Source organism: Dreissena polymorpha, chromosome 6 (assembly GCF_020536995.1).
Source record: "Dreissena polymorpha isolate Duluth1 chromosome 6, UMN_Dpol_1.0, whole genome shotgun sequence".
Lineage (NCBI taxonomy): Eukaryota > Metazoa > Mollusca > Bivalvia > Myida > Dreissenidae > Dreissena > Dreissena polymorpha.
This window is the reverse complement of record NC_068360.1, coordinates 64,778,999-64,804,609: the sequence shown is the minus strand read 5'-3', so window position 1 is coordinate 64,804,609 and position 25,611 is coordinate 64,778,999. Positions and strand designations below refer to the sequence as shown.

The 25,611-nt window shown below is 36.3% G+C and overlaps 1 protein-coding gene across 1 annotated transcript; it reads left to right on the top strand.

The window, feature by feature from the left end:
• Nucleotides 1-828: 828 nt before the first annotated feature.
• Nucleotides 829-25,301, top strand: LOC127835068 (COP9 signalosome complex subunit 6-like). Its single transcript, XM_052361309.1, has 10 exons — nucleotides 829-1,082; nucleotides 5,891-6,022; nucleotides 7,469-7,557; nucleotides 10,666-10,728; nucleotides 14,015-14,062; nucleotides 19,473-19,587; nucleotides 20,711-20,803; nucleotides 21,706-21,806; nucleotides 23,974-24,042; nucleotides 24,722-25,301. Exons 1-10 carry the CDS (start codon nucleotides 929-931, stop codon nucleotides 24,791-24,793), a joined length of 936 nt encoding a protein of 311 aa, XP_052217269.1. The 5' UTR covers nucleotides 829-928; the 3' UTR covers nucleotides 24,794-25,301.
• The last annotated feature ends 310 nt before the right edge of the window (nucleotides 25,302-25,611 follow it).

Here is a 25,611-nt window from a genome sequence, read left to right as displayed (position 1 = left end):
GTTACCGGTATATACAAATTAGGCTTTACATTAAGAATTCGTTCATTATAGCAACCCCGAAACAGCAAATCTATATCTGGTTTTTTGAACATGTGCAAACGTCATCATACCGTAGTTGTAATAACACAAACATGACACATGCAATATTTTATTGAAATATTGGGTGGCGTTTAGATTGATTTTTAAATTGATACTAGACGGGCGCAATGTCAACAAAAATTCTCTGAAATGTGAACACATTATAATGGAATCCTTTTCAAATTGAATTTACATTTTCGATACAGATAAGGTTGTTAAAAAATAAACCGCCATTGGTTAATGCTAACCAGGGTTGACTCTTTATTTAATACACTCATAAGATAGATTGAACAGCCCATGTAATTTATCACATTTCAAACTCAGCACCATGATGTATCTACCGATATTAGCCTTCACAATATACTTTATAACAGTATAGAAAGAGTATTGTGACTCTTTAGTTTTCTTATGGTGTATATAAATACACTGTCAAAATTTCGTACAATTGGATTTTGGTAATGTTCTCTTTGTTATTTTTACTTTTTTATTTAGTTAATTATTTGTTATTATGAACCTTAACGTATAAACTATTTTCAAATATAAAAGAAAATAAGAATACTTTTAATAATATCAATATTAAACCACAAAAGTAAAAAGCTTTTCTTGTGATGGCAGAGATTGTATGTGAGAGCACGGAACAGGGACCTATACGGAACGACAACTCTGCGTGTCATGCATATAGCATGAAACGGACACCAGAATACGATGCAAGATAGTGTGTAACCTTTCTTCCATAAAGCGTCCGCTTGATATAATTTGTCAAACTGTTGATTAACCTAGATCAAACTTTGGGACATAACTGCATTTTCTTTCTTAAATTTAACTGTCTTTCTTTTCCCAAAAATTAACAATGGCAACGAGTATGGAAGTAGACCCAGGGAAGAGCGTCATGGCGGTGATGGGAGCGTCTGGAAGTGTGTCAGTGGCGCTACATCCCCTGGTGATAATGAACATTTCGGAACACTGGACCCGAGTTCGAGCACAGGAGGGAAAGGCGCAGCAGGGTGAGAAGATCGGTGAAACGAATCCCAACTCCCAGCTCTCCGGGTCGCTGGGAGTTCCAACTTTACAAATTAAATAGCGTTTTTTTTATTGGTACTTTCATCGGTAATATTAGCCAAATAAACTGTTTGTTGGCATATATAAAACACATATATGCCTCATTCTCATACTTTCGTGTCTTCTCATTGGATTCGTGTTCATTTTAATACGTCATTATCGCTGTCATTAAATACTGCACGTGCCCGGTTTCTATGCAAGTTGATCGAGCTTTTACAACTGTTGTGTATTTTGCCGTGGAAAATGCGATTTAAACAGGTAATGTCCCACAACACGTAAATAAAATGCTAAAATTAACGTTTAACTAAATCAAGTATGAATATAGGTCACTTACACTTAAATACAAATGAGTTTCCAAACTCTGTTTACATGTGTCAGCCATTTTGTTATGTATTTGTACCAAAGTTAACGCTCAATTGTTTTCAGAGCGCTTTTAGGGTCCCAACGGGGTATTGTAACTCACTAAAGAACAACGCATGTCGCTCAAAGAAATTAAATATCAATTAGCGCAATGTTTATAGAATCTGACAGTTCCCAAATTTACCATGTTTATTGATCCATCAAAGATTGAAATAATCATTCTGATTCTTGACATTTTTATACATTCACAAATAAACATATGATCAAAAAGTTATCTGATCGAAAAAAAGTTATCTGATCGAAAAAAGTTTATTTGTCGTCTAGTTAAGCACATATTTGTTTTCAGCCGAACCCTACCAAAATACCGGATCATAAATATCGTAGGTACAGTCCAGAATCCCTCAAAAATGCATATGCTGCGGTAAAGGAGAAAGGGATGCCAGTTAAAAGGGCTGCATTGACATATAATGTGCCAATTCAAACATTAAGAGATCGTGTAAAAGGGAAAGTAGATCCATTTAATATTGGATTGGGCTCCAAGTTAATATTTTCAAAAGAAGAGGAAACGGGTTTGGTGGAGCATCTGGAGAGCATGTCCCAGCTTGGATATGGTTACACCAATGTACAGGTCCAGTACCTGGCCGGGGAACTGGCCGAACATTTAGGGCAACGCCCTACCAACAAGCCACTAAGTATAAATTGGTTGTATGGCTTTCTAAAGAGATGGACAGGCAGGCTCTCTTCCATAAAACCACGCGCCCTGGATAGTGGCGGTGCGAAAAACTCAACGCCAGAGATCCTTGAAAGCTACTTCAAAAACCTTGGGGAAGTAATTTGGAAAAACACAATCTGACCGACAAACCTCATCTCATCTACAACATAGATGAAACCGGGATTCAACCCGAACACAGGCCCCCTAATGTCATCGCTGCCCCTGGCAGTAAGCCGCAGGCTGTTACCTCGCCACGCTCAACAACCACAACATTCATCGCATGCGCTAACGCAGCCGGTAATCGTATACCACCATTTTTCGTCTTCAAAGAGAAACGAAGCAACCCTGAACTAATGAACGGCTCGTCACCTGGTTCGAAATTCACAATGTCCGAAAGTGGCTGGTCAAATGTTGAAATATTCCAGGATTATTTGAAGGACCATTTCATCCCGAATGTATGCAGGGGTTCAATGGACCAAACGCCGATACTTGTAATTTATGACGGCCATTCCTCGCATGTTTCCAGGCAACTAACTGAATGGGCCAAAGCAGAGAATATCATCCTCTTTGTTTTGCCTGCCCACACATCGCACATCCTGCAGCCTCTGGACGTGTCGATTTTCGGTCCATTCAAATCATATTACTACCGTGAATGTGCCAAGTTTATGCAGGAGCACATTGGTGAAACTGTTACGAAATATATGATGGCCAAAATTGCTTGCAATGTGTATCTAAAGGCCATGGTTCAAGCCAACATAGTCGCAGGCTTCCGAAAAACTGGCATTTTCCCATGCTGCCCAGAGGTTGTTCCTGCAGATAAGCTTTATCCAAGCGAAGCCTTCCGAGAGACATCACCCCTGCTCAAAATTATGGCAATTAAATCCGGAAAAGAAGCAGTTGAAAAGTACCTCGTGTTGAAGGCTGAAAAAAAGTTTACATGCGTCTTCCAGGCCTCTAAGCAACCTAAAGCCAAAAGCACAAAACCCAAGCCAGGGGGGAAGGCTATTACAGAAGAAGCATATGCTGAGGAGCTGCAAACATACGGTAATGAAAGCGCAACTCCCAGTACATCAACAACCTCAACGCATGCAACAACAACATCGGCGAAAAAAGGCAAAACATGCAGAAAGCGCCTATCGGAATCTCAATCCCAAAACAAGTCTACTGCCACAGCAAAAGACGCATTGTGCAGTGATTCTGAGATGGAGTTCGAGCCGGAAGAAAAAGACCTGTGCTGTGTCTGCAGGATGACATCGCCACGAAAATTGCCCGACTCGACGTTCTTAAAAATCCTCACGTGGGGTGAGTGCACCATTTGCAGCCACTGGGTGCACCTAAAATTCTGCACGAAAATGCGCGTTGTGAGGAGAAACGACCGTTTCGTTTGTCCTCATTATGATGTTTAGTTGTGCAGCTAATCGGACATGGGTCAATTGTGTTTCATACAATGTTAAAGTTTCGTTTATATATGTTATTTTTACGTGTTCAAAGAAGATTTAATTTAAAACACAATTAATTAGTTGATTAAAATCATTACATACCTGCTCTCGGATGGAATATTATATTATAAAATAAAACGCCAATATCAAGTTATACACGTGCCAGTGTGTCGAAGAAAATAGCCATTTAAATATGTGATTTATAAGAAAATTCCCCACATGGTGCCCCATTTAGAACGCGGTCAAGAAAGAGCACGTATCCAATGAGAAAATTCTTCTGCATGATACAGATCATTGACCTTCACCTTAACAAAGTAAATATTTAGCAAATATGTAAACAAATACGGTTTTCTTTGTGTTTTCGTTTAAATATAGTATTTTAATGACGAAATAAAAGTTAAACAATGCTATAAATACCAGCCAGTGTATGCGCATGCGCGGTAAAAATAGTTAAGAGACACGAAAGGACGAGAAGATAGCATAGATCATAAATATATCGTAAAAGTACCTCTTCTCGAACCTCACCTCTTTTCGAACCCTTCATTTATTTACATGTTACGCGCAATTGCGCATGCGCCCTACGTCACCGTTTTTTGTGTACAAATGATTTGCTCACGACGACACGCACGTAATTGTCAATCGACGCAAATGCGTGAAAAACAGGTTGAATAAGTAGATAAATCAAAAACCAGGTAAAAATCATTGTATTTCTTAACACTTTTTTTTACATATATTATGATTTTCATTCAAAACCTATAAAAACATGATTCTATTTTCGTTCTCAACTTTGCTCGAGAATTAAACACATTTCGGCTGCTTCAATAAGTCACATGACCATGGTCATATCATGTGACAAATATATTTTTAATGTTGAACACTGAAGGGTTCGAAAGCAGGTACTCATTGTTTGGGTGGCATAGAAAGTTTAACATGATTTGGTAGTGCTGGTAACTATCGAAAATCTGTTATCAAAAGAGGATTTACATGCCAATTAAAGTTTCCAGCTATGTAGAAAGAAGTTATTTATCAAATAATGTACTAATTAATATGTTTCACTATTTTCAACATTATATTTGAGTAAAATTGACGTGTCAAAAATTAAGAGGTTCGAAAGATGGTTCATCCATGATAACCCTTATCTTTAAATGAAAACAACTTACATGACATGGAGTGCTCGCATAATAATGATATTAATCCAAATTTTCAAACAACTTTACAGTTCATGAAAATGTGTAAGTTTTTTAAAAGAACAACTCGGAGTAATCCACGTCCAAACATATTCTATTGGCTATCTCTGGAATTCTCTGCGAGCTAGATCTCGTGTCTAATCAACCTAATACATAAATTATCTCAAGAACCACTTTAATATAGATCTAATCGTTAATTCAAAACTTTGGCTTTCGATTAATAACATTTTTTATTGAGATTTTCTTTTGAGTATTTCTGACACACAAATTGATTTCGATGGTAGCAAGTATTGTATTTGTAACAATGTATTTGGTTTATTGGAAAGTATTTTATAGACATACATTATTCATAATTTGTTAACATGAATAGGCCCTAATCAGGAAGAATTTTGAGCTGTACATATGTATTGATAAAAGCTCTAAAAAAAAAGCATTCAAGAACAACAAGCTGTCACTGCAAAATGTCCTCTGCAAAATAGATCTCATGTCTAATCAACCAATTGTGATAAATTGTTTTATCACTGCAATCTCTGTAAGATAGATCTAATGGTAAATTCAAGACTTCCACTTTTTGTTTAGTAATGTTTTTTATTAAGCTTTTTTTAGCATTTCTCCACAAAAAAGTTCAAATTGATGTCACTGTTAACTGGTATTGTGTTTGTCGTGATGTAGTAGGTTGATTGAACTCAATTTTATTGACATAAGTGAGACATAATTTTTTGTAACGGTTTTTGGTTTATCAGGAAGATTTTTGCGCTGTTCAAATGTACTAATAAAAGCTCAAAGTATTCAAGGAGAACAAGGAGAGAAGATTGACATCAGCATTAGCCAATTGATTGGAACAAAGCTTTGTCAATAAATAAATATTTGTGTTTTGGAAAATTCCTGTTTATAGTTGGTTTTCCTGAGATTTCAGTCACACATAGAAACTTGAATGAATTTAAAAATGGCACTAAACAGATGACGGATCAAGTCTCTGATAGGCCTTTATACAACTTTTCACATATGCATTTTTCTGTTTTCTTATAGAAGAGCTCTTTTGTTTTCATTTTCAGTTCTTGGTGCTCTAATCGGCAAGCAGACTGGGCGCAACATTGAGGTGATGAACTCATTTGAGCTGATGTTTGAAGTGGTGGAGGAACACATTGTCATTGACAAGGACTACTACAACTTAAAGGAGGAGCAATGTAGGCAGGCTTGATTTTCATTAAGCCTCGTTCTGGGAAAACTGGGCTGTAATGAATGTGCAGAAAATGATGTCCCAGATTAGCCTGTGTGGTCTGCACAGACTGATCAGGGAGGACACTTAACTGTTAGACTGGATTTTCATTAAGAAGAGACTTCCTACATACAAAAAATGCCATATAAAGGCAAAGTGTCGTCCCTGATTAGCCTGTGCTTAATTCACATGTTGATTTGGGATGACACTTCAAGCAGATTTGTAATGACCAGTTTTCCCAGAACAAGGCTCTTTTACATAAAAAATTGGCAAATATTCAAAAAAAGAGAGAATGCATGATATTCAAACAAGAAAAAATCTTCCTGACTAAGCAGGGCCCTCAATCTGTCAAATCCACGGCCGAAATTCGGCCGCATTCCCCCCTGAAAAGTATCCTTTTTTCCCCCTTTTGGGGGAAAAAACCCCCTAAAAAAAAACAAAAAAAAACAAACTTTTTTTATAGATAGATGTCTCATGATTATTATATCTCAATTCTATTTTAATTTAATCTTGTCAAACATACTAAATTATAAAATAAGCAATGAATATAGTGCAAACATGTACAAATGTAATAATTAGATAGTAAGTAAAAAATCCCCCAAAAAGGGAAACGCCGCGAAAATTCCCCCTGCTATGGGTAGCGACCCGCTTCCCCTAAAATGGATTGAGGGCCCTGCTAAGAAAAATGGGAAATCATTAATCAATATCGGAAAAGACGTGCATTACCTATATAAGCTTATTATAGGGTTAACATAACCATCATATTAAGAAAGCTTGCATGGTAGCATTTAACTAGATTTTGGGGTAAGGACAATAAGGAAATCACATTTGTTAAATGTCACCCTTTACCTTGTTATAATAATTATTTTAAACTATTGCAAATAGTTCATAAATAGTTCAGTTTTTTTAGAAAATTCATTGTATAACATTTTCCCACAAATTAAAAAATTGGTTAAAAAATTCCCTAAAAAATTGTTTGAATAAAACCTTTTCTTTCTTAAATACACTCTTCACAACCATGAAATTACAATCTGAAATTTGATTGGATTTCATGAAGAAAATTATGATTTTAAACTACAAAAATAAAATAAACATATTCAAACAGTGTCAACAATTTTCCTTCTTAAAGAAATAACTATGAATGCAATTAAAGGGGTATAGTTTACCTGTAAAATTTACTTCCTAAGATATTAAGTGATCTTCATAATCAAGTTAATGATTAATATGACATGTTTACACCTTAATGTAATGGTTTTCCCTTAGTTTTAAATAAACATATATAAATAATGAAATTGTTTCACCACTTCATTTTCTTGACATTCAATTCTTGTCTTCTATTATTGATTGCTTATGACAGGATTTCTCATTGAAAGAATATTCTTGCATATTTTTATTTTATGTTATTTGTTCACAGTTAAACAGGTTTTCAGTGAAATGGACTTCCTAGGCTGGTACACAACTGGGGACTCTCCAACAGACGCAGATATCCACGTGCATAAACAGGTACTGCTTGCAAAATGCTGTAGCAGGGCTTTAAGAGATATTTTTACTGATTTCTTCTGTGTGTGGGGACTGCTGTATACAGATTTATGGTAATTTTTGTAGAAAAAAACTTTTGTTGATTTCAATGATATTTACGGCATCGCTTTGGGAAAATAAGGCTTAACCCTTTCCAGCTCAGAAGCAAAGTGAAAATGGCTATGTGCAAACTGCATAAATCCAGAACAGCCTGTGAGTAACTCGCAGTCTGTTCAGGTTTTATGCTGTTTGCTGCTCATCAGAATCTAAGGGTTGAAAATGAAGTCTTTAAAACTTGAATTTAGTAAGAAAGGTATTTAATAAAATTTAACTTTTTAAGTGACATAAAAAGCGTAAAAATACGTATCTGAGAGGAAAATAGTTATTAACAGATGACACCTAGAATTGATTTTTTGCTAAGACAAGACTTCCTTCAAATAAAATTCTATGAAAGCAGAAAGTGTTGTCCCTAATAAGCCAGTGCAGTCTGCAGATTATATGCATGTGCACAATGCTCGGTTTTCTGAGAGCAATGCTTATTTGTTAATTTAAGTAACATCATGTCATTGATTACTCATCAAACAAATATATATGTTTGATGACTGTTCAATAAAAAATGTTGTTAACACAAACAGGTTCAAGTCTTAGTTATCAGTCAGGATTGTTCTGTTTTGTGTTAAATGTATTTAATTTCATATATTGCTTTAAAATTGACGTTCACTTTTTTCATCGCTGGTTCATCTCTTTTTGAAAAGTTACGGCAGTTTGTGACAATGAGTTTAAATAACTTTCTGTCAAAGCAAAATGAATGAATACTAAGGTCATGGTATTATTATACCCCCATTACCATTGGTAATGGGGCTATATAGGAGTCAGTTTGTTGCTCGGTCTGTTGGTCAGTCTGTCTGTCCCGAAAATTTCATCTGATCTTCACCAAACTTAGTCAAAAGTTGTATCTAGATGATGTCTAGGTCAAGTTTGATTATTGGTCATGCCGGGTCAAAAACTAGGTCACGGGGTCACTTACTGCGTTTTAAACCGAAAGTTTGCCTGGACCATAACTATGTCATTTATGGTTAGATTTTAATATGACTTGGTACATTTGTTCACCATCATTGGACGGTGTGTCATGCGAAAGAAGTACATCGTTATTTCCAAGGTCAAGGTAACACTAGGAATTGCCCATAAATGAGCTTGTTCGGGCCGTAACTTTGTCATTCATTGTTTATTTAATGTTAGACTTTAAAATCATTTGGCACATTTGTTCACCATCATTGGAAGGTTTGTCATGCTAAAGAATTAGGATGATATCTCCAAGGTCAAGGTTACACTTTGAGTTCAAAGGTCAAAAATGGCCATAAATGAGCTTGTCCGGGCTATAACTATGTCGTTCATTGTGAGACTTTAAAATCAGGGCTCAACACTTACCGTGGTCCGTTGACCCGGGGTCAGTAAAAAATAGGGAGGACCAGTGAAACTATAAATTTGGTTGATCCGTCGGACTATTTAAAAATCCTGGTCAGCTTATTGTGAAATACCGTGGAAAGCCGTTTTCATAAATAAAACAACTTTATATCTTCATAATAAACTGATGACTTCATAATTATTTTATGGGCCCACTCGAGACTGGAATAAAAATAGCAACATATTGAAAATTCCAATTTTTCTAGATGCCCGGATGACAAAAATCTGTTGTCGGATAAAAACATTGATTTGCTCCGCGAATGTCTCCGGACTTCGCAGTGATCGATACACAAATAAACATGAATTTCGAAGCGTTTTGATCGAGAAATGAACAAAATGGTATTTATTATTTTGAAAAAAGCAGCAATAATCAGCATTTTATCGATCCTAGTACCATCAGAATATACTTTGTTTACCCTGCGCATTTACACTGGAGGGCGCCAAATAATGTTTTGATATTGCCGGAGAATTAACATGTGTATTTTCAAGATTACAAGTTTTCGCGATGTAGAATTTCATTCCGGGGGTGGTTTATTTTTATAAATGCACAATACATTGTGGATAGTCTGGAAACTAAGTTGAAATTTGGGTAAAATAACATAGAAATTGTCGGATCACTTGAAATCTTGGAGGACCAGTAATTTCTGAAAGCTGGTGGTCCTTTGGGTCAGTAGGTCAAAAAAGTTAGTGTCAAGCCCTGAAAATCATTTGGCACATTTGTTAACCATCATTTGACAGTGTGTCATGCGAAAGAATTGCGTCGATATCTCCAAGGTCAAGGTCACACTTTGAAATCACCATCATTTGAGGGTGTGTCATGGGAAAGAATTACGACGATATCTGCAATGTCAAGGTCACACTTTGAGTTCAAAGGTCAAAAATGGCCATAAATGATCTTGGCCAGGCAATAACTATGCCATTCATTGTGAGATTTTAAAATTACTCGGTACATTTGTTCACAATCGTTGGACGGTGTGTAATGCGAAAGAATTACCTCAATATCTCCAAGGTCAAGGTCACAGTTTGAGTTCAAATGTCAAAAATGGCCATAAATGATCTTGTCCGGGCCATAACTATGCCATTCATTGTGAGATTTTAAAATTACTATTTACATTAATTTTGTTCATAATCATTGGACGGCGTGTCATGGGAAAGAATTCAAGAGTTGTTAGGTCAAAATGGCCATAAATGATAATGGCATAATAATTCTTAAAAATCACCATAAATAAGCTTCTCTTGTTTTGAAAAGACAGCATGCAAAATAGTCGTCACGTCTGTGACAAAGCACTAGTTATAATTGGCCAAGACATTATCCAAGGCAAAAAGTCCTGTCTAGTTCTTAATGCTGGTATGGTAATAATGGTGTTTGCATACCATACTTTAATTTGATTTTGTTTTCTTAGCTTAAATATATTGGAGGAAACTCATATTAAACATATTTGGAAAATATTTAATGGTGATGTTAATTTCATGTTCATACTTTTGTTCATGTAAAATGCTATGTTGTTTTGCAAAAACAAGAAAAGAAATTAGTACAATTGCCCATCTTAGATAAAATTGTTCTGTATGACTTCTAAATTGACTGGTATTTCAAATGGGTCTGCATATCTTGTGTTTTTGTTGTTGTAGATCTGTGAAATTAATGAAAGTCCAATACTTATGAAGATGAACCCTGTTGCAAGGCACCAAGATGTATGTATACTATAATAGATTTGTATGCCCCTGGTAAGGTCGCATTATGCGGTCGGACTGTCAGTCAGTCTGTCTATCCAGCATTCTGTTTTCCTGAGTTTTTTATGCAACGCTTTCAGATATAGAGCTTATTTTGGTATGTGAATCGAGCTACATAACTAACAAATGTAGTGTGAGTTTCGTTGAGGTCCTTTGATTTTTGGTTATGTAATTGGCTTGGACTTGACAATTTTCTCTAAAATAGCTGCTGTTCAACTTCAAAGCGCAGTATGGGTAATTGTGATTTACAAACACACATCTTGTTTCAAGTCTACATTTACATTGAGAAGAATAACTTAAATGTGGGAAAATAAGGAAACTGTTAGAATAAAACGATATATAAATATATCTGAAAAAACAAATTTTGTTTAAAATCGTAAATAAAAATTCCCTTATAAAAATTAAAAAAGAAAAAAATGCTTACGCCCAAAAAGTCATTTGTTTGCACTAACATTGGCAAAAAAGTATGGTTATTTAGTCATAAAAACTAATTTGTAGTTTACTTTTTAGCTCGGCTGTTTTCGGAGATACCCGAGGTATTGTCATAGCCTCCTTGTCGTCCGCCGTCCGTTGTCGTGCTAAAACCTCTACATTGGCTCTAAAATTAAAGTCCTTCCACCTACAACTTTGAAACTTCATATGTACATGCACCTTGATAAGTTCTACAGGCTACACCCATTTTTGGGTCACTAGGTCAAAGGTCAAGGTCACTGTGACCTCTAATATAAAACTTTAACTTTGCCTCTAACATCATAGTGCTTCCACCTACAACTTTGGAACATCATATGTACATGCACCTTGATGAGTTCTACAGGCTACACCCATTTTTGGGTCACTAGGTCAAAGGTCAAGGTCACTGTGACCTCTAATATAAAACTTTAACTTTGCCTCTAACATCATAGTGCTTCCACCTACAACTTTGAAACATCATATGTACATGCACCTTGATGAGTTCTACAGGCTACACACATTTTTGGGTCACTAGGTCAAAGGTCAAGGTCACTGTGACCTCTAATATAAAACTTAAACTTTGCCTCTCACATCATAGTGCTTCCACCTACAACTTTGAAACTTCATATGTACATGCACCTTGATGACTTCTACACGCCACACCCTTTTTTTGGTCACTAGGTCAAAGGTCAAGGTCACTGTGACCTCTAATATAAAAATTTAACTTTGCCTCTATCACAGTGCTTCCACCTACAACCTCATATGTACATGCACCTTGATGAGTTCTACACCCTACATCCGGTTTTAGCAAGGCTGTTTTCAGAGAAAACCCGAGGTATTGTCATAGCCTGCTTGTCATCCGCCGTCCGCCGGCATCGTGCTAAAACCTTAACATTGGCTCTAAAATCAAAGTGCTTCCACCTACAACTTTTAAACTTCATATGTAGTTGCACCTTGATGAGTTCTACACGCCACACCTATTTTGGAACTCACTAGGTCAAAGGTCAAGGTCACTTTGACCTCTAAAAAAAAACACATTCTGACCAGCTTTTGCAGCCAAGCGTGGCACCCGTTATGCGGTGCTCTTGTTACAATTATTCCCAAATTGATATGAATATGGCAAATAAAGCAAACAGAATGCAAGACTTTTGTTTATAGCTCACCTGAGCACAACATCCTCATGGTGAGCTTTTGTGATCGCTTTTTGTCCGTTGTGCGTTGTGCGGCGTCAACATTTGCCTTGGCCACATTTATTGTCCAATCTTCATGAGGTCAGAAAATTGGTTTCAATGATATCTTGAATGAGTTCGAAAATGTTTACGTTTGCTTGAAAAACATGGCTGCCAAGGGGCAGGGCAATTTATCTTATATGGCTTTATATGGCTATAGTAAAATCTTGTTAACACTCTAGAGGCCACATTTATTGTCTGATCTTCATAAAACTTAGTCAGAAGATTCATCCCAATAACATCTTGGACGAGTATGAAAATGATGCCAGTTGATTGAAAAACATGGCCGCCAGGGGGCGGGGCATTTTTCCTTATATGGCTATAGTAAAACCTTGTAAACACTCTAGAGGACACATTTATTTTCCGATCTTCATGAAACTTGCTCATAGGATTTGTCCCACTGATATCTTGGATGAGTTCAAAAATGGTAACCTTTGCTTGAAAAACATTGCTGCCAAGGGGTAGGGTATTTCTCTTTATATGGCTATGTATGGCTATAGTAAAATCTTGTTAACACTCTAGAGGCCACATTTATTGTCCAATCTTAATGAAACTTGGTCAGAAGATTCATCCTAATAATATATTGGATAAGTTCGAAAATGATGCCGGTTGGTTGAAAAACATGGCCGCCAGGGGTGGGGCATTTTTCCTTATATGGCTATAGTAAAACCTAGTTAACACTCCAGAGGCCACATTTATTGTCCAATCTTAATGAAATATGGTCAGGAGATTTGGTTTAATGATATCTTGGATGAGTTCGAAAATGGTTACGTTTGCATGAAAAACATGGCCGCCAAGGGGCGGGGCATTTTTCCTTATATGGCTATATAAGGCTATAGTAAAATCTTGTTAACACTCTAGAGGCCACATTTATAGTCCGATCTTCATGAAACTTGGTCAAAAGATTCATCCTAATAATATCTTGGACAAGTTCACAAATGATGCCGGTTGGTTGAAAAACATGGCCACCACTGGTGCGGGGCCATTTTCCTTATATGGCTATAGTAAAACCTTGTAAACGCTCTAGAGGTCACATTTATTTCCGCTCATCATGAAACTTGGTCAGAAGATTGGCCTCAATGATATCTTGGATGAGTTCGAAAATAATTATGTTTGCTTGAAAAAAATGTCTTCCAAGGGGCAGGGCATTTTTCCTTATATGGCTATAGTAAAATCTTGTTAACACTCTAGAGGCCACATTTACTGTTCGATTTTCATGAAACTTGGTCAGAAGATTCATCCCGATAATATCTTGGACGAGTTCTAAAATGATGCCGGTTGGTTGAAAAACATGGCCGCCAGGGGGAGGGGCATTTTTCCTTATATGGCTATAGTAAAACTTTGTTAACACTCCAGAGGCCACATTTATTTTCCGATCTTCGTGAAACTTGGTCAGAAGATTTGTCCCAATAATATCTTGTTATCTCAGGTGAGCGACTTTGGGCCTTTCAGGCCCTCTTGTTTTTAGAAGCTTTCAATAGTTTAAAAAGTCTTTAAATAATGCAGTGTAATGTAACTGATTGCAAATGATTATGATACATGTCTAAATATTTACATTACATTTTCAGCTGCCAGTGGCTGTTTATGAGTCAGTGATTGACTTGGTGAATGGAGAAGTAAGTTCAGTATATAAGTTGAATATTTTCAATTCAGTGGCCATGTTATATGAGAACATTTGTTTTAAAACATAAATTATTTTTAGCTCACCTGAGCACAACGTGCTCATGGGTTGTGCTCATGGATTGTGCTCATGGTGAGCTTTTGTGATCGCCTTTTGTACATTGTGTGTTGTTCGTTGTGCATTGTGCGGCGTCATCATTTGCCTTGTTAACTCTCTAGAGGCCACATTTATTGTCCAATCTTTATGAAATTTGGTCAGAAGATTGGTCTTAATGATATCTTGGATGAGTTCGAAAATGGGTTAAAAAACCTGGCTGCCAAGGGGCGGGGCATTTTTCTTTATATGGCTATATATGGCTATAGTAAAATCTTGTTAACACTCTAGAGGCCACATTTATGGTCTGATCTTCATGAAACTTGTTATACCCCCACAAATGAAGTTTAGGGGGTATATAGGAGTGTCGGTCGGTCGGTCTGTCTGTCGGTCTGTATTAAGTGTCCGCTCTCTAATTCAAGTAGTTTTCATCTGATCTTCACCAAACTTGGTCAGAGGTTGTATCTACATGATGTCTAGGCCAAGTTCGAACGTGGGCCTTGCCGGGTCAAAAACTAGGTCACGGGGTCACTTAGTGCATTTTAAACATTCAGCATGTTGTCCGCTCTCTAATTCAAGTAGTTTTCATCTGATCTTCACCAAACTTGGTCAGAAGTTGTATCTAGATGATCTTAAGGCCAAGTTCGAACATGGGCCTTGACTGGTCAAAAACTAGGTCACGGGGTCACTTAGTGCGTTTTGTAACATTCAGCATGGTGTCCTCTCTCTTATTCAAGTAGTTTTCATCCGATCTTCACCAAACTTGGTCAAAAGTTTTATCTAGATGATCTGAAGGCCAAGTTCGAACATGGGCCATGCCAGATCAAAAACTAGGTCACAGGGTCACTTAGTTAGTTTTACACATTGAGCATGGTGTCTGCTCTCAATTTCAAGTAGTTTAAATCCGATTTTCACCACACTTGGTCAGAAGTTGTAACAAAATGATGTGTAGGTCAAGTTTGAACATGGGCCATGCGGGGTCAAAAACTAGGTCACGGGGTCACTTAGTGTGTTTTAAACCTCACCATGTTGTCCGCTCTCTTATTCAAGTAGTTTTTATCCAATCTTCACCAAAATTGGTCAGAAGTTGTATCTTTATAATGTCTAGGGCAAGTTTGAATATGGGTCATGTCAGGCTTTTTAAACATCACAAGGTTGTCCGCTCTCTAATTCAAGTAGTTTTCATCCAATCTTCACCAAACTTGGTCAGAAGTTGTATCTAGATGATGTCTAGATCAAGTTTGAATATGGGTCATGCCGGGTCAAAAACTAGGTCACGGGGTATCTTAGTGCGTTTTAAACCTCACCATGTTGTCCGCACTCTAATTCAAGTAGTTTTCATCCAATCCACACCAAACTTTGTCACAAGTTTTATCTAAATGATCTCTAAGACAAGTTTGAACATGGGCCATTCTGGGCCTAAAACTAGGTCACGGGGTCACTTAGTGCGTTTTTTAACATTCAGCATGGTGTCAGCTCTCTAATTCAAGTAGTTTACATCCGATCTTCACCAAACTTGGTCAGAAGTTTTATGGAGATGATCTTAAGGCCAAGTTAGAACATGGGCCTTTCTGGGTCAAAAACTAGGTCAATGGGTCACTTAGTGCATTTTAAAAATTGAGCATGGTGTCCGCTGTTTTTTGTGAAGACGACATGCAAAATATTATGTGTCAATGCGGCATGTGGGGGTATTCGTCACGTTTGTGATAAAGCTCTAGTTCAGAAGATTCTTCTCAGTAATATATTGGATGAGTTTGAAAATGATGCCGGTTGGTTGAAAAACATGGCCACCAGGGGGCGGAGCATTTTTCCAAATATGGCTATAGTTAAACCTTGTTAACACTCTAGAGGCCACATTTATTTTCCAATCTTCATGAAACTTGCTCAGAAAATTTTTCCCAATGATATCTTGGAAGAGTTCAAAAATGGTAACCTTTGCTTGAAAAACATTCCTTCCAAGGGGCGGGGCATTTTTCCTTATATGGCTATATATGGCTATAATCCAATCTTGTTAACACTTCAAGAGGCCACATTTATTGTCCAATATTCATGAAACTTGGTCAGAAGATTTATCCCAAATAATATCTTGGACGAGTTTGAAAATGATGCCGGTTGGTTGAAAAACATGGCCACCAGGGGACAGGGCATTTTTCCTTATATGGCTATAGTAAAACCTTGTTAACACTCTAGAGGCCATATTTATTGTCCAATCTTCAAATATGGTCAGAAGATTTGTCTTATTTATATCTTGAATGAGTTCGAAAATGGTTATGTTTGCTTGAAAAACATGGCTTCCAAGGGGCGGGGCATTTTTCCTTATATGGCTATATATGGCTTTAGTAAAATCTTGTTAACACTCTAGAGGCCACATTTATAGTCCGATTTATGAAACACAGTCAGAAGATTCATCCCAATAATATCTTGGACGAGTTAAAAAATGATGCCGGTTGGTTGAAAAACATGGCCACCACTGGGGCGGGGCATTTTTCCTTATATGGCTATATTAAAACCTTGTTAACACTCTGAAGGCCACATTTATTTTCCGATCTTCATGAAACTTGGTCAGAAGATTTTTCCCAATAATATCTTGTTATCTCAGGTGAGCGACGTTGGGCCTTTTCCGGCCCTCTTGTTTGAATTTGTCTTCTTGGTAATAAACTGTGACTTAAGTAAAGTAATATTGAAACATTTTTTATGCCTCCGCTATGATGAAATATAGCAGTTGAACTGTCCGTCAGTCAGTATGTCAGTCAGTCTGTCCGTCTGTCAATAAAAAACTTTAACATTGGCCATAACTTTTTCACTATTGAAGATAGAAACCTGAAATTTGGCAAGCATGTGTATCTCATGGAGCTGAACTTTTTGAGTGGTGAAAGGTCAAGGACATCCTTCAAGGTCAAATGTCAAATATGTCTGTCCGTCCGAAAACTTTAACATTGGCCATAACTTTTTCAATATTGAAGATAGCAACTTGATATTTGGCATGCATGTGTATCTCATGGAGCTGCACATTTTTAGTGGTGAAAGGTGAAGGTCAAGGTCAACGTTCAAGGTCAAATGTCTAATATATGGCGTCTGTCTGTCCAAAAACTTTAACATTGGCCATAACTTTTTCACTATTGAAGATAGCAACTTGATATTTGGCATGCATGTGTATCTCATGGAGCTGAACATTTTGAGTGGTGAAAGGTTAAGGTCAAGGTCATCCTTCAAGTTCAAAGCAGTGTTCTCATGAAGCTGTACATTTTGAGTGGTGGAAGTTCAAGGTCAAGGTCATCCTTCAAGGTCAAAGGTAAAAAAAAACAAAAAAATAATTGATTTTTTTCAAAGCGGCACAATAGGGGGCATTGTGTTTCTGACAAACACATCTAGTTTGGTCTCTGTGTTAGTAAACATTACAGAGTAAATGCCATTTGTTAAATAAATATTGAACCTTTTGTGAAGTTAATTTAAGCTAACATTGGAATACAAATTACAAATAACTATTATAGTACACACACACACTGGTCGTGGAAGAAATTGTGCGCCTATGTTTTTAGGCCAGTTTTGCAAGGTCATGCCCTCTTCGTTTTGTTTTATTATAACCAATTGATATGAAACTGAGAATCTGAGCAAGAACTTAATGCGTGTGTGTAAAGTGTTGTCCCAAATTAGCCTTGCTAAGGAGTTTTTCATTTAAAGGTAGTCTCTTCTAAACAAATTCCAAAACAACAAGTGCTGGGCTTGTGAGCTTGTGGTAATTTCGAAGACATGGTTGCAGGCCACAATGCTGTTTGTGGAGCTTCAGTACATACAAATGTCTATCACATGATTGCAGGCCACAATACTGTTTGTGGAGCTACAGTACACACTAATGTCTATCACATGATTGCAGGCCATGATGCTGTTTGTGGAGCTTCAGTACACACAAATGTCTATCACATGATTGCAGGCCACAATACTGTTTGTGAAACTACAGTACACACTAATGTCTATCACATGATTGCAGGTCACAATGCTTATTGTGGAGCTTCAGTACACACAAATGTCTCAGAGCTCCAGATAAGGGTCGTATTTTCGTAATTACGAATTATTTTCAAGACCGTTACGTATTTATTTTAAAATCTTGTCGTATCATTAAGAATTACAAAATCAAGTTACGAATATTATTTTTACATCGGTTCGTATCGATTTTTATTGAGTTCTTTTCGCGTATTAAAGATCTTTGCGGTGCTTATATAGAATGGTTATCGGGTTTGTTTAACAAAGCGCATTTTTTATAATAAAAGCGGTGTATACAGTCTATCTGTCAAAAAACAATGGCGGCGCACGGAGAGCGTCCTAAAAAACTGCAAAGCGCCCAAAAACACGCTTTTAACATATTGTACACAAAGTGAGCCGAAGTTAAATGTTTAGAAAGACATTATAGAAAAGATCTTATACGATGTTGTATGTTCAGTTGTCGACACAGTCGGAAAAGCTATACACAAACGCGACACGACGGGTCCAAACTTAAACACAAAAAAAACCTTGAACGAGTGGAAGGGACAAGTCCCGTGGCTAATCGTTGAAAAGATTGAAGGGGAGACCCGTTTTATTGTGAAATATGTAGAAATTTATCTCAGGCATGCACTCTAAGCACAGTTTGGGCATATGAAGGTATTTGAAAAATAAAATTGTATAATACTGAAAAGACACTGTTGAACTCGTATAAATAAAGTTGCTAGTATGTTTATTTTGATTTTTTTTGCATGAAAATAACCATTATTATTTATTTTCAGGTCATTAAGAAAAAATAAGAATTCTTTTCCAAAACTTAGTAGTAACGTTAAGAATAAAATTTCAGAGTTAAGAATTATTTTTGAAAATCTGGTAGTAATTTAAGAATTTCACAAAACCTTATCTGGAGCTCTGTGTCTATCACATGATTGCAGACCACAATGCTGTTTGTGGAGCTCCAGTAAACACTAATGTCTATCACATTATTGCAGACCACAATGCTGTTTGTGGAGCTACAGTACACACTAATGTTTATCACATGATTGCAGGCCACAATGCTGTTTGTGGAGCTACAGTAAACACTAATGTCTATCACATTATAGCAGGGCACAATGCTGGTTGTGGAGCTACAGTACACACTTATGTCTATCACATGATTGCAGGCCACAATGCTGTTTGTGGAGCTACAGTACACACTTATGTCTATCACATGATTGCAGGCCACAATTCTGTTTGTGGAGCTACACTACACATTTATGTCCATCACATGATTGCAGGCCACAATGCTGTTTGTGGAGCTACAGTACATGCTAATGTCTATCACATGATTGCAGGCCACAATGCTGTTTGTGGAGCTACAGTACACGCTGGCTACAGAGGAAGCTGAGAGGATTGGGGTGGACCATGTGGCGAGAGTCTCTGTCACAGACACTGGGGAGTCCTCTAGTGGTATGGATTTTTTGTAGAGGATATATTGGGATGGATCAAGTATACAATTGAGTAGTTGTTGTTGATTAATTTAGCAATGTTCTCTGTATATTTATGTTGGGGTAGACCATGAGTCTTTGTCAGTGACACTGGATAGTCCTCCAGTGGTATGGAACTTTTGAACCGTCAATACAACAAAAGCAATATGAAACATTATTTTATAGATTATGGCTCTCAATTGATTGCTTGGTTAGATAACTGCTCACAATTCATTGCTTGGTTAGATAACTGCTCACAATTCATTGCTTGGTTAGATAACTGCTCACAATTCATTGCTTGGTTAGATAACTGCTCACAATTCATTGCTTGGTTAGATAACTACTCACAATTCATTGCTTGGTTAGATAACTGCTCACAATTCATTGCTTGGTTAGATAACTGCTCACAATTCATTGCTTGGTTAGATAACTGCTCACAATTCATTGCTTGGTTAGATAACTGCTCACAATTCATTGCTTGGTCAAGATTTAAGCAATGAATGATAATCTTGATACAATTGTCAATTATAAACATTTAATTTTTGTGAGCATTCAGTGTTAGATATTTGTTATCAAAATAATTCGTTCAATGTGTCTACTGATTTTTATCGTGAGTTAAATAAATGTTTCAATTATGCCTATAGCCAGCACTTCCCGCAGTTCCCAAGATAAATTTTAGGTAGTAAAACAAAACAAAAGTGCCAATTTCCAAAACACAACCCCTGTTTGTAACAGGAAAGGTACTGATTTATTTCTTTATTACTGTGTTTGTTGACACATTCTTTATTACTGTCTTTGGTGTAGTATGTTGTTCTAACTAGATGCCAGCATAAATTGGCAGTAGGTTGTGTGCAAAAGAATCGTTTGATTTATTAAAAAAAAAACACTATTAGGTTAAGCTTTTTCCAAAAAATTTAAGTGGTTAACTGATCATTTCAGTAGATTAAGCGGTTAACCTTTGGCATCCTTACTAAAATTGATTGCAGGGTTAATTATAAGTGGGATTCAGTGGTTATAAGTATGAACTTTAAAACATTAATGTTTCTCTGTACTACTGAATATGTTGTTTGTAATATGTGCTGATGGTGGTGTTGTTTTTGTTGCAGTGGCAGAACAGCTTATAGCCCAGCACAATGCAATCAAGATGCTGTACAGTCGTGTGAAGTTGATACTACAGTATATCAAAGCGGTGAAGGAAGGTTGGTCAAATTTATATGAGTCTCATTCAGGGAAATCTGGGTTTAATGCTTGTAATACCATGAAAGCGTAAAGTGTTGTCCCTGATTAGCCTGTACAGACTGCACAGGCTAATCTTGGATGACACTTCACGCCCATCTATTAAGCCCAGTTCCCAGAAAAAGGCTCAGATTAGGACATTCTCAATATATACCTGTTTAGCTTGACCCTGAAGCTCAGCTGTTAATGTGCTGGACTGTCAATCTGGGAACAGTGATGTACATTCCCATATCCATTTCATATATGCACCCACAACCCCACTTGGAAAGAGTCATTTTGTTTTGTCTGTCTCTCTCCATCTTTCTTTCAGTCTGTCTGTTTTGAATCTTGTGTTAAATGTCACTTCTCTTTGCAAGAAAATATTTAAAAATAACCTGGCACAATTTGGTCACTTATACATGTACATGAAACTTTGTGTTGCAAAAAAAACCCACGTCTTCAAGGATTAGTTAAAAATTTTAGGTCAAATGTAATAAAGCACTTTATTTTCAAAATAGGCGGGTCTTATTTATAACTTGGGTACTATACCACTTAGACAAAAGATTTACCTGATTAAAATGTACAGTACGTTCAAGCCGGTTTGTTTTCAATAAAATATGTTAGCTTTGCTCTGAGTAAAGGCATGTGCCTAAAGTGTGTCCAAGATATGTATTGCAGTCTGCTCAAGCTTATAAAGAATGATACTTTCCGCTTAGACTGGATTTTTGGTAAGAAGTGACTTCCTTCAAACAAAATATTCCACAAAAGCAGAACATGTTGCCCCTGATAAGCCTGTGCAGGCTGCAGGCTATTCTGGTTCAACACTATGCACATGCATGTAGCTATATTTTCCCTGAACGTGACTCATATGTCCCACATGTTGCAGGTGAGATTCCCAAGAACCAGGACATTCTTAGAGAGGCCTACAGCTTGTGTTACAGACTACCAGTCCTTAATACAGACAAGTTCAAAGAGGACTTCTACAATGTAAGAACTTGCCAGAGTAGTTGTTGAACATCATGTTTTCATTATCAAATTTTCTTAACCCATTAACAAATTTACTTGACCCATTATCAAATTTACTTGACCCATTATCAAATTTACTTGACCCATTATTAAATTTACCTCACTTATTAGGAATAGTGAACAGCAATGTATTTATAAGAAAGGTTTCTAACAAATTATTATACCCTCACAAATGAAGTTTAGGGGGGTATATAGGAGTGACCTTGTCTGTCGGTCGGTCTGTTGGTCAGTCGGTAGGTCTGTCGGTCAGTATTAAGTGTCCACTCTCTAATTCAAGTTTTTGTCATCTGATCTTTACTGGTCAGATGTTGTATCTAGATGATGTCTAGGTCAAGGTTAAATATGGATCATGCCCGGTCAAAAAGCATGGTGTCCGCTCTCTAATTAAAAAAGTTTTCATCCGAGCTTCACCAAACTTGGTCAGAAGCTGTATCTAGATGATCTTAAGGCCAAGTTCGAACATGGGCCATGCAACATCAAAAACTAGGTCACAGGGTCACTTAGTTCGTTTTACACATTCAGCATGGTGTCCGCTCTGTATTTCAAGTAGTTTTCATCCGATCTTCACCACACTTGGTCAGATGTTGTATCTAGATGATGTTTAGGTCAAGATTGAACATGAGCCATGTCGGGTCAAAAACTAGGTCGCAGGGTCACTTAGTGCATTTTAAACATTGAGCATGGTGTCTGCTTTTTTTGTTAAGACAACATGCAAAATATTCTGTGTCAATGCGGCATGTGGGGTTATTCGTCACGTCTGTGACAAAGCTCTTGTTCAGAAGATTCTTCTCAATTATATATTGGACGACAATTTTTTAAGCATTGTCCCAGATTAGCCTGTGCAGTCCTCACAGGCTTATCAGGGTTGACTTTTGTTTTAATTAAGTCCAAAAATCCAGTTTAGGTTGACAATTTTGGCTTGAATTTTCCCATGGTGGTGTACAGGCTAATCTGGTATGACACTAGGTATGAAACTAAGGCCCATGCATTTAGCCCAGTTTTATCAGAATGGGCTATTTAAGATAGCTTTTAAAAGATTTTACTTGGTTTTGACTTCTTTTCAATATTCTGAAGCAACTCTCAAGAGGAAAAATTGTTGCACTGTTCCACCTGTCGAAGTTCAACATTTTAGGATTTTGCTGTACAAAAAAATGTGTTCCACTATTATGCCTCCCTTCCAAGAAGGTGGCATTAAATAGTACTGTTGGACTGTCTGTCTGTATGTTTCTCCATCTGTACGTCATGGCGTCTGTGAAGATTTTCCTGTCTCGGCTATAACTTTGTCAAATATTGATGGACTTTGAAATTGCTATCATAATTAAACAAGACATATGTGACACTCATCTCCCTATATACCAGTTTGAGGTCACAATCAGAGGTCAAGGGTCAAAGTTGGCCATTTAGCGACTTGAAAATTCATGTTTCAGTCATAACTTTGCCATATTGATGGATTTCAAAATAATTTGGCAAAAATGTAAACCATCATAAGATGACATGTCGCATGCAGTACCCGTCTTGCTATTTGAAAGGTCATGGTAATTCTTAGTGGTCAAAAGTTAAATTTTACCTTAAATCTGCTTAAAAAATCCTTCTGCAACCATAACTATATTTTGATGGATTTTTCAATAACTGCACAAATGCAATCCATCATTACACAACGTGATTCCAGTAACACTTGTCTTCCCACATTTATCACTTATGCCCACAGTTAATTGAGGCAGTCTCAAGTTTAAAAACTTTCTTTTTGTCTCTGTGGTCAAGGTCATACTAAGAGGTCAAATGTCTAATTTGGCAAAATAAAAGCTTGTTTTGGGCTGTAACTATGTCATTCCTTGTGCAAATTACCTTAAGTTCAAAAGTCACATTTGCCATGAACAGCTAGTGTTTAACATCAGCAGAGTTTTTAGACAGAAGTGGAATGTGAGGCATCTGTGCCAGAGAGACGCATGTCTTGTTTCGTACTTAAAAATGAAATGTAAAATGTTTTATTGTTATTGCAGTTGAAAATTAAAGTCAGTTTGATATAATAATGTACAATATTAAATATATATCAAAATAAAAGTGCGCATATTCAATATTTCAGTTATACAATGATATCTGAACTCAGATTGTATATTCAATATTCCAGCAATGTAATGATGTGTGTTTGATGGCATACCTGGGTACTATAACCAAGGGCTGCAACACAATTAACCAGGTATAAACTTATATGTGCATTAAAGTAACATTACTACTCGAAATCAACGAACATTTTGTACAATATTTCATAAAATAAAGCTAAACAATTAAAAATCATTGTTCCTTATGGCCATTATTGAAATTTCAACGCCAGATGTAGTCTGGTAAAATAGATGTTTGTGGATACAAAATACTCGTTGATTTTGAGCGTTTTAGAGACTTTAAGTAGTGTGTATCAATTATTTTATCATAGTGTTGAAAGAGTTTAAGTATATTATAGACAATTTTAATATATGTATATAAAAAGATATGTACATGAAGGTATTATTTAAAATTAAGGTAACAATTTATCTTCTTGTACTTTTCACATTTTAAGGGTACAATTAAGAAAGGAATAGAAGTTCACAAATGATTAATCTTTCCTAGCATAGTATTCGTTTTACTTTTCTTGTATTTGTACATATATGATAATTTTATGTTAGCTGCTTCTTGTTGAAAATTGTATTATGTCATCTCTTTTTTTGTTCAATCAATTTGTCATTCATTTAGTTAGTTAAACTGTATTTCATATCACATTTGTATTTGCAATTTGTATGTACACGTGTACATCGATTCTGTAAAATCCTTTGAAACGTATTTGTTATATTTTAGTCACAAACTTCAAGAATTTCACTGTTTGTATTTAAATTTAATTTCAGTTTGTGAACAAGTTCAACCTGATCCATGATAGACACAGCATGGGCAGACGGATGAGAGGGCTTTTCTTTTAAATAGCATCAGACTTAAAAAAAGATTAAATACTGGATTCCAAAAATGACAACATTTATTGTCCCTTTTGACTAGGACTGTCATAGCATATAAGCAAACACTTTTGTGAAAGTTGTATACAATTATGAGTCGGAGACTACCTTCCAAGTGTGACAACAGATTTACCATGGCTTGTGTCCACATGACATCACAGTTAATAGCAAATTGTCGATACAAATTATTGAGTAAGAATGTAAGACTTTACCAATGTAGGGTGTCTGACAAATTGCAATCCCGCAAAATGATGTCTCAACACAAGGAATAATATGATGTATTATAATGTTTGAATTAATTAAACATTAATTAATTAAATGCCAAACGCATGTTATTTTACTATGAATATATATTTTGTGTTTTGTTAACATGTGAAATATATCATTAATAAACTAATAACGTTGATTAAACTTATGTTAAAGTATTGGTACTGAATGGCATTTGTCAAACCTTTGTGAACAATAGTTTTTAAGATCATTGGCTGTTCCTTTTATTTTAGTTGTGTAAAGATGTTGCGTGTTCTTAGAAAAATAAGGTAAAAATCATGTCACAACTGAAGAATTGTATAGTCATATACACATTAATTCATTTTAAATGTATAATATGTTTTATTTATTATGGTAACTTATATATGGTCAATGACCAAAGTTTATATCTTTGTCCAGGAATTAGCAGAATGATGGCCCTTTCGAACATATTCAGTTTGTTTTTCATTCAACACAAACACATACTATGGATACTCGATGATATCACGGTTATTCTTAAACATGCACTTTTTCTAGGTAAC

Bases quoted from the DNA above. Each gene is read 5' to 3' on its own strand.
- LOC127835068 (XM_052361309.1), top strand. From the start codon at position 929: ATGGCAACGAGTATGGAAGTAGACCCAGGGAAGAGCGTCATGGCGGTG. The intron at 20,804-21,705 runs GTTGGTCAAATT...CACATGTTGCAG, and splicing joins TATCAAAGCGGTGAAGGAAG to GTGAGATTCCCAAGAACCAG. The intron at 21,807-23,973 runs GTAAGAACTTGC...TCAATATTCCAG, and splicing joins TCAAAGAGGACTTCTACAAT to CAATGTAATGATGTGTGTTT.